This window comes from Antennarius striatus, chromosome 23 (assembly GCF_040054535.1).
Source record: "Antennarius striatus isolate MH-2024 chromosome 23, ASM4005453v1, whole genome shotgun sequence".
Taxonomy (NCBI): domain Eukaryota; kingdom Metazoa; phylum Chordata; class Actinopteri; order Lophiiformes; family Antennariidae; genus Antennarius; species Antennarius striatus.
The window spans coordinates 10,122,501-10,136,398 of record NC_090798.1 but is presented as its reverse complement, the minus strand read 5'-3'; the positions used below and the strand labels follow the sequence as shown (position 1 = coordinate 10,136,398).

Genomic DNA, 13,898 nt, shown 5'->3' with positions numbered 1-13,898 from the left:
GTAGGGGGGAGGAGGGGAGCATTGGGGGGGGGTACAAGCTGTTGATGAATGTCACACCACATGGATGGAATGTGTACACGCCTCCAACATGAGACACACGTTAACCCGCAACGTTAGCATGAACGATTAGCATCCCTGGAAACTCAGTCAGAGTTTGGGATCAGGGTTATTTAAGCAGCCAATCAAATGACACCATTCAGTGGTTGCCAGGCAGATTCCAGACGATACATCGCCTGTCAGCTTTGATATGTGTTCTGATTCCATTAAACCCCAAGTTCTGATCTGGTTTGACTCTGAATACATGGTCCACCGGGACCCCGTGGTTCTATCTGTGGTTCTGGTTCTATCTGTGGTTCTGGTTCTATCTGTGGTTCTGGTTCTATCTGTGGTTCTGGCTCTAGCTGGTGGTCCGGTTTGGCTCTCATTAATGTCACCTTGACTGACAGAGACAGTGGGATATATCGCCATGCCAACCGGTGCCAAGCTAGCATGTGGCTACGTGCCAAAGGCTAGCACTCACGCACTAATTCTCTCCTTGCCCCCGGTCCAAATTACCAGCAGCCGCCTCCCCCCTCCTCTCTTCCCCTCCATCCGTCTGCCCCCCCCCCCCATTGATTTATCTCTCTTACTGCCACCAGAAGTGTTTTTATAACCCAGGGGTCACAGGGGGCATCATCACCATCATCACCATCACTACCATCATCATCATCATCAAGTGAACATGTGGTGTTGATTCTTGAATCTGGTGCCTCTCCTCCTCTTCTTCCTCCTCCACCTTTACAGTAGAGTGGAGGTGAGGGAGGTGATGGAGTGAACGATGAAGATGGCGGAGGGCAAAAGAGGAGGCAGCAAAAGAGACGAAAGGAGGTGAGGAGGAACGGACGGGCGGAGATAAAACGGCCAGGGATGATGTATGGTCCTGTAGGGATGGAGAGAATAAACTGGAGGCCTGGAAGACGGATGGAGCCGAGGCGGAGGGCAAAAAGGAGATTACAGTGGGAAAGAGAGGAAGATGAGGGCAGAATGCAAGGATGAAGAGGAAAGAAAGGAGGAAGACGAAGAAGAGGGGATCAGAAAATAAAAGAGAAGATGAAGAGAGAGGGTGAGAGAAGCGATGAAGAGTTTGTGTGAGTCACATCTCCTCCTCGAGCGATTAGTGATTTAATCACTGTGACATCATTGTGTGTGTGTGTGTGTGTGTGTGTGTGTGTGTGTGTGTGTGTGTGTGTGTGTGTTTGTGTGTGTGTCTGTGTGTGTATCATACTAATGCAGTATCGCAGCAGAACTCATCGGGTCAACTTTCTGTCGTCTGACACCAGAATCAGGTTTCTATAGCGACAATCTCATTAGCATATGAAAGCTATACTCCCTGCTAACTAGCTGACTAGCTGAGTAGCGCCACTTTGTGCGACGACACGCCTCAAAGGACATTTGAACTGTATTTCTGGACAACAGGGAGCAGCGTTAGCATTAGCATTAGCAGCTCTCCCCCGGAGGAAGGAGGACATCCCATAATACTCGTCCCCCATCCCGGCTGACTCAGCCTTCAGCGCCGACTCGGCCCACGGTCAGTGAACGTGGCAATCTGGCCTTTCATGTGGTCTCAGTGAGGGGGGCCCTGAGCTGGGGGGTGAAGGCGGGGCCATCTGTAATTATGTGTATGGAAGGGAAGAAGGCGGAGCTCAGGGCGGGGCCCCCGGCCATGATTGCAGGGCGTGTGTGTGTGTGTGGTTCCGACCACAGGGTGTGTGTGTGCAGTTCAAAGAGTCAGCTGGGCTAAAAACAGGAGGCGAGGATGGAGGAGGAGAATACCAGACTGGGGGGGCGGGGGGGGGTAAACAAGGAGAGGAGGAGGAGGAGAGGACACAAAACATCCTCCTCTAACCTCCTGACAGCGTTAATGTAAAAAAAAGTTGTCCTGAGACACAAAAATCAATAAACATTTCTACGATTAAACATCAGGGGGGAGAGCGGGGGAGGGAGGAGGACAGCGGGGGAGGGAGGAGGACAGCGGGGGAGGGAGGCGGGGAGCCGGAGGTGGGGAGTCAAAATGGGTCAAATTTGAGTTTTGGAGTTCTGCGTGTGAGACTCTGAATTGATTCGCTGCAGCATGCAGGAGAAACACACACACACACACACACACACACACACACACACACACACACACACTGTGTAACCGTTATCTCTCTGTAACACTCGGTTGTTACAGAGAGACCGTTAACTGGCGGATGTTTTGCGGCGGGTCAGATGTTTCCCAGAATGCAGCAGGTCTCCTTAAGACTCAAGCTGAGGTGATGACATCACTGGAGACGGCGTTCCTTCCCTTCCTCTTCTTCACAGGCTGTCAGTTCAGCTCCAGCGACTTTAAGGTCCTCCAAGAATTTCAAGCTGCACCTTCCTCTCCTCCTCCTCTTCCTCACCTCCTACCAATTCCTCCATCCTCTGATGTTTTTTCCACCTTTTTCTTTTCCCAAATTATGCTCTTATCCCAAATGCTTACTCTGCAGGGTGCCACCAACTCATTTTGAGTTATTTGACAAGAGAAAACGGGTGAATTTATTTTAAAAAAAATAAAAAAGAAGTAAGGAACAAATGGAGAGATTGATCAGGAGGGATTAGGGGTAATGGAGCAGGAGGAGGAGGAGGAGGAGGAGGAGGAGGAGGAGGAGGAGGAGGAGGAGGAGGGTCACTTTCTGGGTTGGGATCCAACAACATTACCTCGGCAGTAAATCATTTTCTCTATGTGGAGGTTGAGACAGAGATGGATGGATGGAGGGAAAGATGAGGAAAGGGGGTTATATAAGGGGGGAGGAGGGGGAGGAGGAGGAGGAGGGCAGAGAAGAGAGGAGGTGAGAAAGAGGCAGACGAGGAAAATAAAGGTGGAAAGAGTTAGAAGAACGAAAATGTGATGAAGTGAGGTGAGAGGCAGGGACAGAAGATGACAAGGAAAAACTGGAGGATTTGCGAACTAAAACTACAGTACTAGAACTAGAGCACTAAGACTAGAGTACTAAAACTAGAGCACAAATACTAGAGTACTAAAAATAGAGCACAAATACTAGAGTACTAAAAATAGAGCACTAATACTAGAGTACAAAAACTAGAGCACTAATATTACAGCATGTTACTAGAGTACCAAAACTAGAGCACCGATACTAGAGTACACTCACAGTAGAGTACTAAAATTAGAATACTGATTCTAGAGGACCAAAACTAGAGTAAGGAAACCACAGTGCTAAAACTAGAATACTAAAACACTAATACCAGAGTACTAGAACACTAGAAAACTAGAACACTCATAGTAGATTACTAATACTAGATTACTAAAACTAAAACACTAAAACTAGAGTACTAAACCTAGAGTACTAAAACTAAAATACTAAAAAACTAATACCAGAGAACTAAAAGTAGAACAATCAAACTAGATTACTAATACTAGATTACTAAAACTAGAGCACTAATACTAGAGCACTAAACCTAGCGTGCTAAAACTAGAGTACTAATACTAGAGTACTAATATTAGAGTACTAAAACTACAGTACAGATTCTATAAGACTAAAACTAGAGCACTAATACTAGAGTACTAAAACCAGAGTACTAAAACTAGAATACTAAAACACTAATACCGGAGTACTAAAACTAAAACACTCATACTAGATTACTAATACTAGATGAAAAAACTAGAACACTAATACCAGAGTACTAAACCTAGAGTACTAAACCTAGAATAATAATACTAGAGTACTAATATTAGAGTACTAAAGCTAGAGTACAGATTCTAGAAGACTAAAACTAGAGCACTAAAACCAGAGTAGTAAAACTAGAGTACTAAAACTATAATACTAATACTAGAGTACTAAAACTAGTGTACTGATACTGGAGTCATTTATCCTGTGGAGGTTAGACCTTTGTAGACTCATTCCTGATTGGCTGCTGGTCACGTGACTGACTCACATGGTCTCGTCGTTCTGGAACTCCAGCTTCCCCGCCGCCAGCTCGTAGTCCTCCCCCCCTCTGGCGGTGCCGTCCAGCGTCCGGTACGGGACGGCCACCAGGCCCCGGGCCCCTGAGGTGCGGAGCACCTTCACCTCCATCACGCCCACACTCTCGCTCACCCTCTGGCTGGAACTCTCAAAGGTGAAGATACCTGAGCACAGGGGGCGGGGTTAGTAAACACCTACACCCTCCCCCAGGGGTCGGTCCTCACTGACAGTCAAGCAGGTCCTACCTGCGTGATCGTCGTCATAGATCGTCACTGTGGCCGTGTGGTTGTCGCCCAGCACGGCTTTGGGGGTGGCGTTGGCGTCCAGGGGGGCGGAGCCAATCTCAGGATATCCCACCACTCGAGGGTTACTGAGGTGGACGTAGAAATACTCGTCCTCCTCAAAGATGTCGTCATCGATCACGCCCACGGTGATCTCTGGAGGAAGGTGACACGGATGACCTCTGACCTCAGGCTCATCACAAGAAAATGTATGACCACGCCCACCATGAGGACACGTGTTGCCCCGCCCATTGCCTGCTGTTGCACTTTCTTACCTTTCAGCGTCTCTCCAGCTTTAAACACGAGAGTCCCTTCTGCAAACTCGTAATCCGAGCCCGCGTTCGCCGTGCCGTCCTCCGTGCGGTAATCCACCTGGTGGGGGTGGCGGTAAAGTAGAGAAATGGGGGGGGGGGGTGCGGAGGTGAGGGGGCGGGGGAGATTTTCCGAGATGAAACACAAAGAGAGGATGGAAGGAGGCGTTTGGGGAACAAATGAAAAACAGCTTCATTAAATCGAGCCCCCCGGTCAGAAAGACTGATAAAGACGCTTCAACAAACCCCCCCCTCCACCCCTTCTCCTTCCTCCCTCCATCCTCTAAGGAGGCTCACACAAGAATCTTCTAATCAGATCATTGAGGTTCAACATGACTAACAGTGGAACAGCGATCGATCAATCGATCGATCATGAGCAATCAAATCTGATTGAATTAGCAGCTAGCACAGCTTGGAGTGTTGCTTTCAGGAGCTGAAGGAAATCCAATCTGAATTAAAGGACACCCAAAGCATTCAAAAGACAGCTAACATGCTAACACTAGCACGTTAGCTACGGCGGATTAGCTACAGGTTAAAAGGGGATCCTGCCTGTAGCATTAGCACTAGCTTGCTATTTGCATTTGTGCTTTCCAACAAAACTAAAAATGCTAACCCATTCAAAATGCTAATGCCCTGCACAGACTGCTTCCCAGCTAACGCTCAGCGCCTGCAGCCGCAGCTCCGCCCAGATGAAATGAATCCCTTCTTCATCTCTAGAAAGCGCTGCGCCAGCTGAAGAGTCTTCTTCACTAAGCGTCAGCGCCACGACAGACGGCGGCTACGCCACCAGCATCGGAACACCACAGCGGGGTAGGGCCGCAGATTGATGCAAATACGACAGGATGGAGGAGGCGGGGCCAAACTAAGGAAGGATCTCGTCGTTTGAACGGCTAATGAAGGATTCTCGACAGGACGTCATGTGACTCCTCTTCTTCCCACCTTGACGGTGACTCCTGGGTCTCCTCCGTGCCTCCCCACTGTCAGCTTCAGGGACCCGCAGTTCTCGAAGCACTGGTAGAGGGGGGGGTTGAAGTCCAGCCGGACGGTGTGGGGGTCGTCCTCCTGGGCCTGGGTCTCCTGGCTGCTCACCACCTTACGCGCCTGATCGGCGGCGTGCTTCTTCAGGATGTTCCCCGCCCCGATCATCATCCGTGTGGCCTGGATCCGGTAGAAGGCGCGGCTCTTCTGCTGCTGCATCAGGACCTGATGGGGTCACATCACAGAGCAGGGGGTTTATCACGTAGGCAGGGGGGGGGGGTGTCATTCTAGAGGTCAAAGGTCAGCGGCGGAGGAGAAACTAAATGGGATGTTCCTGCCTCGGACGGGATCAGATTAAATTAGCATTTTGATCATTTCTATTGAAGTTAAAACTTGATCTCTTTTGCTGAGTCAGCCATAAACGTGAGTGGTGGGGGTGGGGGGGGGGCACACATTTCTTTCTTTATTGAACAAGTCCTCATGACTGTAAATTATCCGCTGAAGTTTAATCTTTGAGGTGGCTGTCGATCTTATTTACTGCAGGAAGGGAGGGAGTAGGGGGGAGGATGGGGGAGACTATTGGGGGGGGGGGTGGACACAAACAAACATCTGGGAGTTGCCAAGCATCTTGGGGGGCTGCCAAAGTCCTTTCCTCTCCTCCTTCTGGAGCAATAAAACAAAAACCAACCAACAAATGACTTGGGGTGGGGGTGAGGGATGGGGGAGGAGAGGTGGTGGTGGTGGGGGGGCAGGAGGAGAGGATCACTCCTTCTTTCGGTGTGTTTCCACATTCTGAGCAAGTGAAAATAAACCTGGCAACACAGAGATCCGACCACAGCTGAAGGAGGTCCACATTTAACCACGCCCCCTCCCCCTGATTGGATGAATGTGAGATTGGAAGCGTGGCTTAGATACAGGTGGAATTCCTCAAGACTGATCATCACGACTAAAAGTTTGCATGATTTACCTGGGAAAGCGTCACCTGCATGGAAAATTTAGCATGAACATCCAGGAAGTAATTAGCCTAGCCTAGCCTAGCCTAGCATAGCATGAGTGTTGTGTGTGTATGTCTGATTACATGTGAATACATTCAAGATGCTAAATTCCTGCTCTGGACGAGAAATTAGCATGAGGCTAAACTAGAAGCTTAAATCGTGACTGAGCTAAACTAAGCTAAGCTAAGCTAAGCTAAGATAAGCTAACCTGGTAGTTAGCCATCTCGATCAGCTGCTCCATGTCTTTCTCCGGGTGCCTCTGCTTCAGATCCTTCAGCGTCCTCGCCATGTCCCTCCTGGCCTCATCTTCCTCGTCCTTGGCTCCGCCCTCTTCCATCAAGGCTCCACCCATCCCACCGTGACAGTTCAGCGCCATCTGCCCGTCCAGCTCCAGCATGTCCATCTTGGTGAACCCACCGGGCCCCAAAGGCCCGCCTCCTCCTCCTGGGCCGTCCATCCCCCCGACTCCCCCGTCGACCCCGCCCTCCGTCTCGATGATGATGCCGCGGTTCTTGTCGGCGCGGTAACGTTTACGCACGTACTTGTAGAAGAGGAGGCGGCGGTCGGCGACCCACGCCTGGACCACGCAGAGCGGGAAGAAGAGGAAGGTCAGGACCGCCTCCCACACCTGGAAGACAGGAAGAAGAGAAGCGTTAGCTCCGCCTCCGCTTCCCGCGGCGACCAGCTTCCTGTCGGCGCTCACCTCCACCTCCCCCGGCGTGAAGACGCTCAGGATGAGGTAGAGCCAGATGTAGGCGAAGATGCTCCAGGCGGCGGTGACGAAGAAGACGCGCAGGTGTTTGATCTTCCGGGTCTCGCCGTCTGGTACGACGTAGACGCACAACGCGATGATGACGAACATGTTGAAGGCGGCACTGCCCACGATGGTGCTGGGGCCCAGGGCCCCCGCCTCAAAGTTGTGACCGCACACCTGAGGGGCGGAGCAATTGACAGGCCACAGGTTACACACTGAATTGTGGGCGGAACCACGTGGGATTTGGTCGCACGCACCTCTATGACGGACAGCAGGATCTCCGGCGCGCTGGAGCCCAACGCCATCAGCGTGAGGTTGGAAACCGTCTCGTTCCAGATCCGCACCGTCGCCGTTGTCGTCTCGCCATTCGGACGCTTGATGGTGATCTCCTTCTCCTGGGAGGTGATGACCTAGAAGCAGGGGATTATGGGTAATGTCACTATGCGCTACGATGAGCGAGTTATCCGTGATGGAACGCGTCCCACCTCGATGGAGGACATGAACCTGTCGGCGATGATGCTCATGCCCAGGAACATGTAGATGAGGGCCACGAAGTAAACGATGGCGCGCGCCACTTTGTCCCCGACCGAGGGGTTCTGGGGGTTCCACACGGGCAGAACCACTCCTGAAAAAACAACGTTAAACACCAAACAAAATTAATCACGTGGAAATGTTTCCGTGACATTCTACAAATGGATGAAAGTCGTTCGGGAGGGCGTTAGCGCCAGCTAGTACGTTAGCACCAGCTAGCGTGTTAGCACCAGCTAGCATGCCAGCGAAGGGGTGGCACTAACCTTCCTGACATGGGTCGCCGCTGGCGGAGCAGTTCTTCCCCGAGGATTCCGCGGCAGCCGATCCGGAACACGACAGGAAGAGGAAGCCGGAGAGGAGGAAGACGAGGAGGGACGAGGGGAGGAAGGAGCGGCGCAGGAACATGGCGGCTGGAGACGTTTGCGATGGAGGGAGTCGACCGGCGTCTGCTAGGAAGTCAAGGAGGCCAGGAAGGAATTCCAAATCCTGAAGGGGGGGCAGACGAGCACACTGTAAAAAAATGATCCGTTCAACAAACCTGGAATTTTGAGTTAGCTGAATGTAATAAAATGAGTGAACTCAATGAGGTTATTATGATTGTTGTCATTTAAACAATTATTTCTTGTTCCATCAGCATTAACACGCATACACACACGTGCTGTGTGACCACCGCTAAAACAGCAATGCTAAGCTAATGGCAGCCGGACCACACGTGTGATGAGGAAGAAGCTTGAAGCAACGCTCGGTTGGTCAAAACGCACACACACACACACACACACACACACACACACACACACACACACACACACACACACACACACACAGTGTCGTGTCAGAGATGCTGACCTTGTACTCTGACACACACGCTTCACACTCCGGGTTAGTCAGCGTTGTAGGAAGAAATGCTGACTGTCTAACACACACACACACACACACACACACACACACACACACACACACACACACACACACACACACACACACACACACACACACACACACACACACACACACACACACACACACACAGCAGTTAGTCATCTGTCATGACGCTATCAGGGAGTTTCTGACCCGATCTCCATCCATCTCCTGGGGTCCCGCTGCCACAGCAACATCCTGTCACTTCACTACACTACTCACAACTCACCCCCCCCACCATCCCTCCTTCCCCATGCCTCCCCCTCTCCTCCATCCCTCTCTCGTCCATCCTTCTCATCATTAAAACTGAAAAAGCTCAAAGAAAACAGAAAAACAAACAAAGAAACACACGAGGATGAAATTCTATTCAAATGTATTAAACACAGCTGCAGTTCCCACCTGTGGTCACAGGTGTCGCCATTTCACCAGGACACAATTTACGTTCCATCCCTAGAAATAAACCGACGCCTTTGTTGATAAAGATAGAAATATGATGTTCTAAGTCTGAATCTGAGAGTGTGAAATAAAAAGTAAACAAATAAATAACAATAAAAATAAAGAACAAAATAGGAACCACAACCGCCTGGTGAAGACGGAACAAACCGGATCGACAGCTTGTTCGGGAATATGGTTGGACTACAAGACTAGATGGAGGCAGTCACACGTTAACACACACACATACACACACACACACACACACACACACACACACACACACACACAGACACACACACACACACGGCCAGAGATTCGACCCGTCTAATGAAAGCACTGAGAGCATAGACCACGGTTGTTGATTCGTATCTCATCAGCTGTGTGCTGTTGCTCTGCCACTTATAGTACGGTGAATCACACACACACACGCACAGACACGCGCACACACACACACACACACACACACACACACACACATCTCAGGGTTAAATGACATTTGATCCGTCTTTCATTAGGGTAGCTACACTTCCTGTCACGTCGCCCAAACGACACACGAGGTGAGACCGATGCGCCGGCGAGCGATGACATCATCATGATGACATCATAGTGTTCTCATCATCACCAAATTAAGATCAGTAAATAAGTGGGTGGATCTGTAACCAGTGAAGCCTTTATTCCCTTTAATTACTTCGACACTTCCTGTATTGCTAAATCGTTCTGCAGCTCTGTGATTGGATGACGTCAGCATCATCCCTCTCGTCTCCCATCAGGCCCCGCCCCCCTCTTTTTTCTCTCTGTTGGGGAGTTTTTATCTCTCCTCCACAGTGGGACAAAAAGGAGCCGTGACCGGAGTGTGTGTGGATTGTTCCCTGAAACTTTACTGGTGTGTGTGTGTGTGTGTGTGTGTGTGTGTGTGTGTGTGTGTGTGTGTGTGTGTGTGTGTGTGTGTGTGAGTGTGTGTGTGTGTGTGTGTGTGTGTGTGTGTGTGTCTGTGCATGCATCACAGATCTTTCGCTCCGGGCTGAGGATGGGGGGGTCGATGGAAGTGGACATGGAGGGGGGAGGCAATGAGGCGGCGAGGCTAAGCCAACAGGGAGCTCCTCTCGTGGTGAGGGGTGGGGGTGGGGTGGGGGGATGAGGGGGTGACGGGGGGTGGGGGGGTTGAGGTGATAAAAATGAGGATGATGCAAGTATGTGGGGTGGGGGCGAAGGCGGTGGAAAAGATAGAGAGGTGTGAAGGAGTCCAGCTGTCCAGCAGGTGAGGAGTTAATGAGATGCATAATCAGGCAGAAGCCCCGCCCCATCCTGTCCAGACCCCGCCCAACTGGGCGTGTCAAAGGAACAGCGAACCAATCCTGGCAGAACAAAATCACAGGTTCTGGTCGTCCTTTCAAAATAAAACTCCCGCAGCGTGTCAGGAGGGCGGGACATGTTGTCACGCCAGTCGCCATGAGGTCGACGCCCCCTTTCGCTCTGTGGTCGAACCCCGCCTCCACCCCAGAGCATATGGACAGGCATGTAAGGAACATACAACATGCAAAGGACACGGACAGGACATGCATATTTAAAGACACACACACACACACACACACACACATCCCGTGTGATGTATACATGTCAGCTTTAGTCATATGATGAGCAGAAAGGCGGATCAAGCCTCTGGCAGAGGTCAGAGGTCACCAGAAAGCCGGAGTGTAATCCTGAGGTCACGATTCGACCCCTTCATCATGATTCAAACTCATCTTCCTCAGCTTCAGTATGATTCAAGGTGGAGGAAGAGGAGGAAAAGGAGGAAGAAGAGGAGAAGGAAGAGGAAGGAGGAAGTGGAAAAGGAGGGAGGACGGAGGATGAGAGGAGGAGGAGGGAGGAGGGAGGAGTCTGACTCCTCGGTCGAGTCGGTTCAGGTCGACGTTGTCAGGAGCGTTTCTGGTGTGTTCTTCACTGACGTTCCCTCCTCCTCTCCTCTCCTCTCCTCCATCTCCCCTTCATCTTCCTCCTCCTCTTCCTCTCCTCCTCCTCCTCTCCTCCTCCTCCTCTCCTCTTCCTCAGCCTGACGCTGCAACATGTGGAGGTTAATGTGGGCGGAGCCGTCAGCTAAATGAGGTTAAAAGGGTTTTAATGGGGTGTGACATTAAAGTGAGAGAAAATGATGCATGATATGATGAGGCCGACTGAGTGTGTGTGTGTGTGTGTGTGTGTGTGTGTGTGTGTGTGTGTGTGTGTGTGTGTGTGTGTGTGTGTGTGTGTTAGTTATGTACGTAACAGTGGCTCTCTGAGTTCTGCAGGCGCACCACGTGTGACATCCTGCCACTCACAGAGATGTGCTAACGGCTAACAAGCTAACATCTGGTGTTAGCATGAAGAGCCCCAGGACTGAAGGTTCATCCACCACCACCACCACCACCAGTTTTGAGCACTTCCTCTTCCTGTCCTGTCAGTTTTTTCACTTCTTCACCTTCTTTTCCCAACTCAAACCACTTCATCCTCTTTTCATCTTCCTCACTTTCTGTCTCTTCTTCCTCGTCATCCCGTCCTCTTCCCTCCCCCTCTTCACCGGGAGGAGGGAGGAAGAGGAGGGAACGTGGGAGAGAGACCACACACAACAACAGTAATTGGACACGGTCATAATAACTGGCTATTTGGTTGGTCGTCGTGGCAACAGTACAGGTTCAATCACCTTCTATAAGCCTGGCAGTCCGTCCATGCATCCATCCATCATCCATCCATACATCCATCCAACCAGATGAAGAGCGGAGGCCATAGGTGCCGCCCAGATCCGTTACCACGGTGATTAGCGAGAGAGGGGGGTCTTCATCATCATCCTCATCATTGTCACCATCATCATCATCATCAACATCATGAAACACAAATTTAAATTATTGAGGCTTTTACAGTATGCCTCCTCTTAGCTCCTCCTCTTTCGTCCTAGCTCCTCTTTCTTATCTGAGGAGCAGAAAGGAGGAGAGGACGAGGAGGAGGAAGAGGAGGAGGAGACGAAAGAGGGGGAGATGAGTTTAATACGGTGACTGTGCGGATTTTCAGTTTAACCTTGAGGAGGACTAAAAATCCTATAAGCTCACACACACACACACACACACACACACACAGATGTGTGTGAGGTGCGCCGGGTGGCGGTGGCGGGCGGGGGAAGTGGGCGGGGCAGATGTCTGCTGGTTCATGTCAGAGACGACCATCGATGCTGGAAACACCTGATCAGCTGCAGGAAGTAACACCTGTAAACAGGAAGAGGAAGCAGCTGCAACTGTCGTCGCTGTGTAGCACGCGCTAGGATGCTAGCATGCTAAGGTAGCACACCAAACACGCAGCAAAGGCGGCGGCTCTGATTGGCCGGAGGGAACCGGCCAATCAAAATGGAGCTGTGATGTCATCGACACGCTGACTGACCAGAGGGTGTGGGCGGGGCTCTGTTCACGTTTATTTTCTCCTCGTTTTCCTGAATATTCCAGCGTCACCTGAACGCACCGTGACTTTTAGCGTGATTTATTTTGCCGTTACGTCACTCCCCCCTTCTCCCTCCTCCCTCCCCCCCATTCCCTCCCCTCCTCTCTCACTTTGTCATTTTCATATCAATCTTAATCCTGTTGCTCTAATCTGCTTTTCTCTCCATCCCTCCTTTATTCTCTCCGTTTCTCTCTGTCTGCTTTCTTCTCTTCTCAGAATTAAATTGAATCATCGTTTTTTTTTTTTGTCGTTTTTTTTTTTTTGCATTCAATCGTTTCTTTTCCCCAAACAGCAGAAATGATGGCGTCTCATTAGAATCACTGTGTTTCTCTCCTCATCCGTTCATTTTCACTTTAGTCTTCTAATTAGGTGGAAGCTCCTCGTTTCCACGGCAACCACCCTGTTCTACTCGTCTTTACGTCTCGGTTCGCTCACCTCTTCTACCTGTTCTTCCTATCGCTTTCCTCCTCCTTATTGGCGGCGTTCATCCCCCTCGCTTCTATCCGTCTATCGATCTGTTCATCAGCACGCCATGAAAGAGCAGCGCGCCGCATCGGCAGGTTAGGAAGAAGGAAGAAAGAAAGAGAGAAAGAAAGTGTAAAAAAGTGTAAAAAAAAATCTACGTTCTATTGACCTCTGACCTGCAGAACCCGTCCAGACACACCTTTAAGATTTCAGAACACACACTGTGATCCGTGTCGTCCGACAGACACGGATCGCAGCTCTCACCTCGTTCGTAGTTCTTCTGACGGAGTGTTTCACACACACCACACAGGCGTGTGTCGAGCGTTCTCCTTGGAGCTAACTGTTAGCCTAGCGTGAGCAGCAGCAGAATGTGACCACACTGAGCCGACCAGTCCAACTAGAAAGAGCTCCACGATGCTAAGGGCGCTACATGCTACGTGAACAGCTGACTTATATGTTTGGTTTTGCCCCCACCCCCCCCTCACTGGTCCAGATGTGCCTGCAGGAGAACGCCAACAGCCAATCACGGCTCTGAGAACGAACAGAACCATCAGTCAGCTGATGAGGACCGCGCTTCTGGGTCTGGTTTGAATCGAGTCTCCAAAGGCCCAGTTCTGAACCTGATTCTGGACTATTATGGTCTGCTGAGACCGGAGTTCCCCTTAGTCCCTCCCTTCTCCCATGATGCACCTGTATAGGACAGTGATTTAAAGCCTCTTTCTGGTGCAGCAAGAAAATACCTGAATGACTTCAGCGAGTAAAACTCTGATTTTATGGCTTCTGTT

The 13,898-nt window shown here is 50.6% G+C and overlaps 1 protein-coding gene across 3 annotated transcripts in view; it reads right to left on the bottom strand.

Annotated features, from left to right (window-relative positions):
* slc8a4b (solute carrier family 8 member 4b) overlaps window positions 1-13,898 on the bottom strand; it is a 30,816-nt gene that overhangs the window by 11,157 nt on the left and 5,761 nt on the right. For all 3 annotated transcript variants that reach the window (XM_068308306.1, XM_068308308.1, XM_068308307.1), the window contains exons 2-10: window positions 8,097-8,319; window positions 7,788-7,927; window positions 7,560-7,712; window positions 7,252-7,479; window positions 6,757-7,176; window positions 5,515-5,778; window positions 4,540-4,636; window positions 4,229-4,420; window positions 3,955-4,147 (exon numbers count right to left, since the gene is read on the bottom strand). In XM_068308306.1, coding sequence (XP_068164407.1) covers window positions 3,955-4,147; window positions 4,229-4,420; window positions 4,540-4,636; window positions 5,515-5,778; window positions 6,757-7,176; window positions 7,252-7,479; window positions 7,560-7,712; window positions 7,788-7,927; window positions 8,097-8,238 — 1,829 coding nt within the window. In that variant the 5' untranslated portion in view covers window positions 8,239-8,319. The remainder of the gene's footprint in view (window positions 1-3,954; window positions 4,148-4,228; window positions 4,421-4,539; window positions 4,637-5,514; window positions 5,779-6,756; window positions 7,177-7,251; window positions 7,480-7,559; window positions 7,713-7,787; window positions 7,928-8,096; window positions 8,320-13,898) is intronic.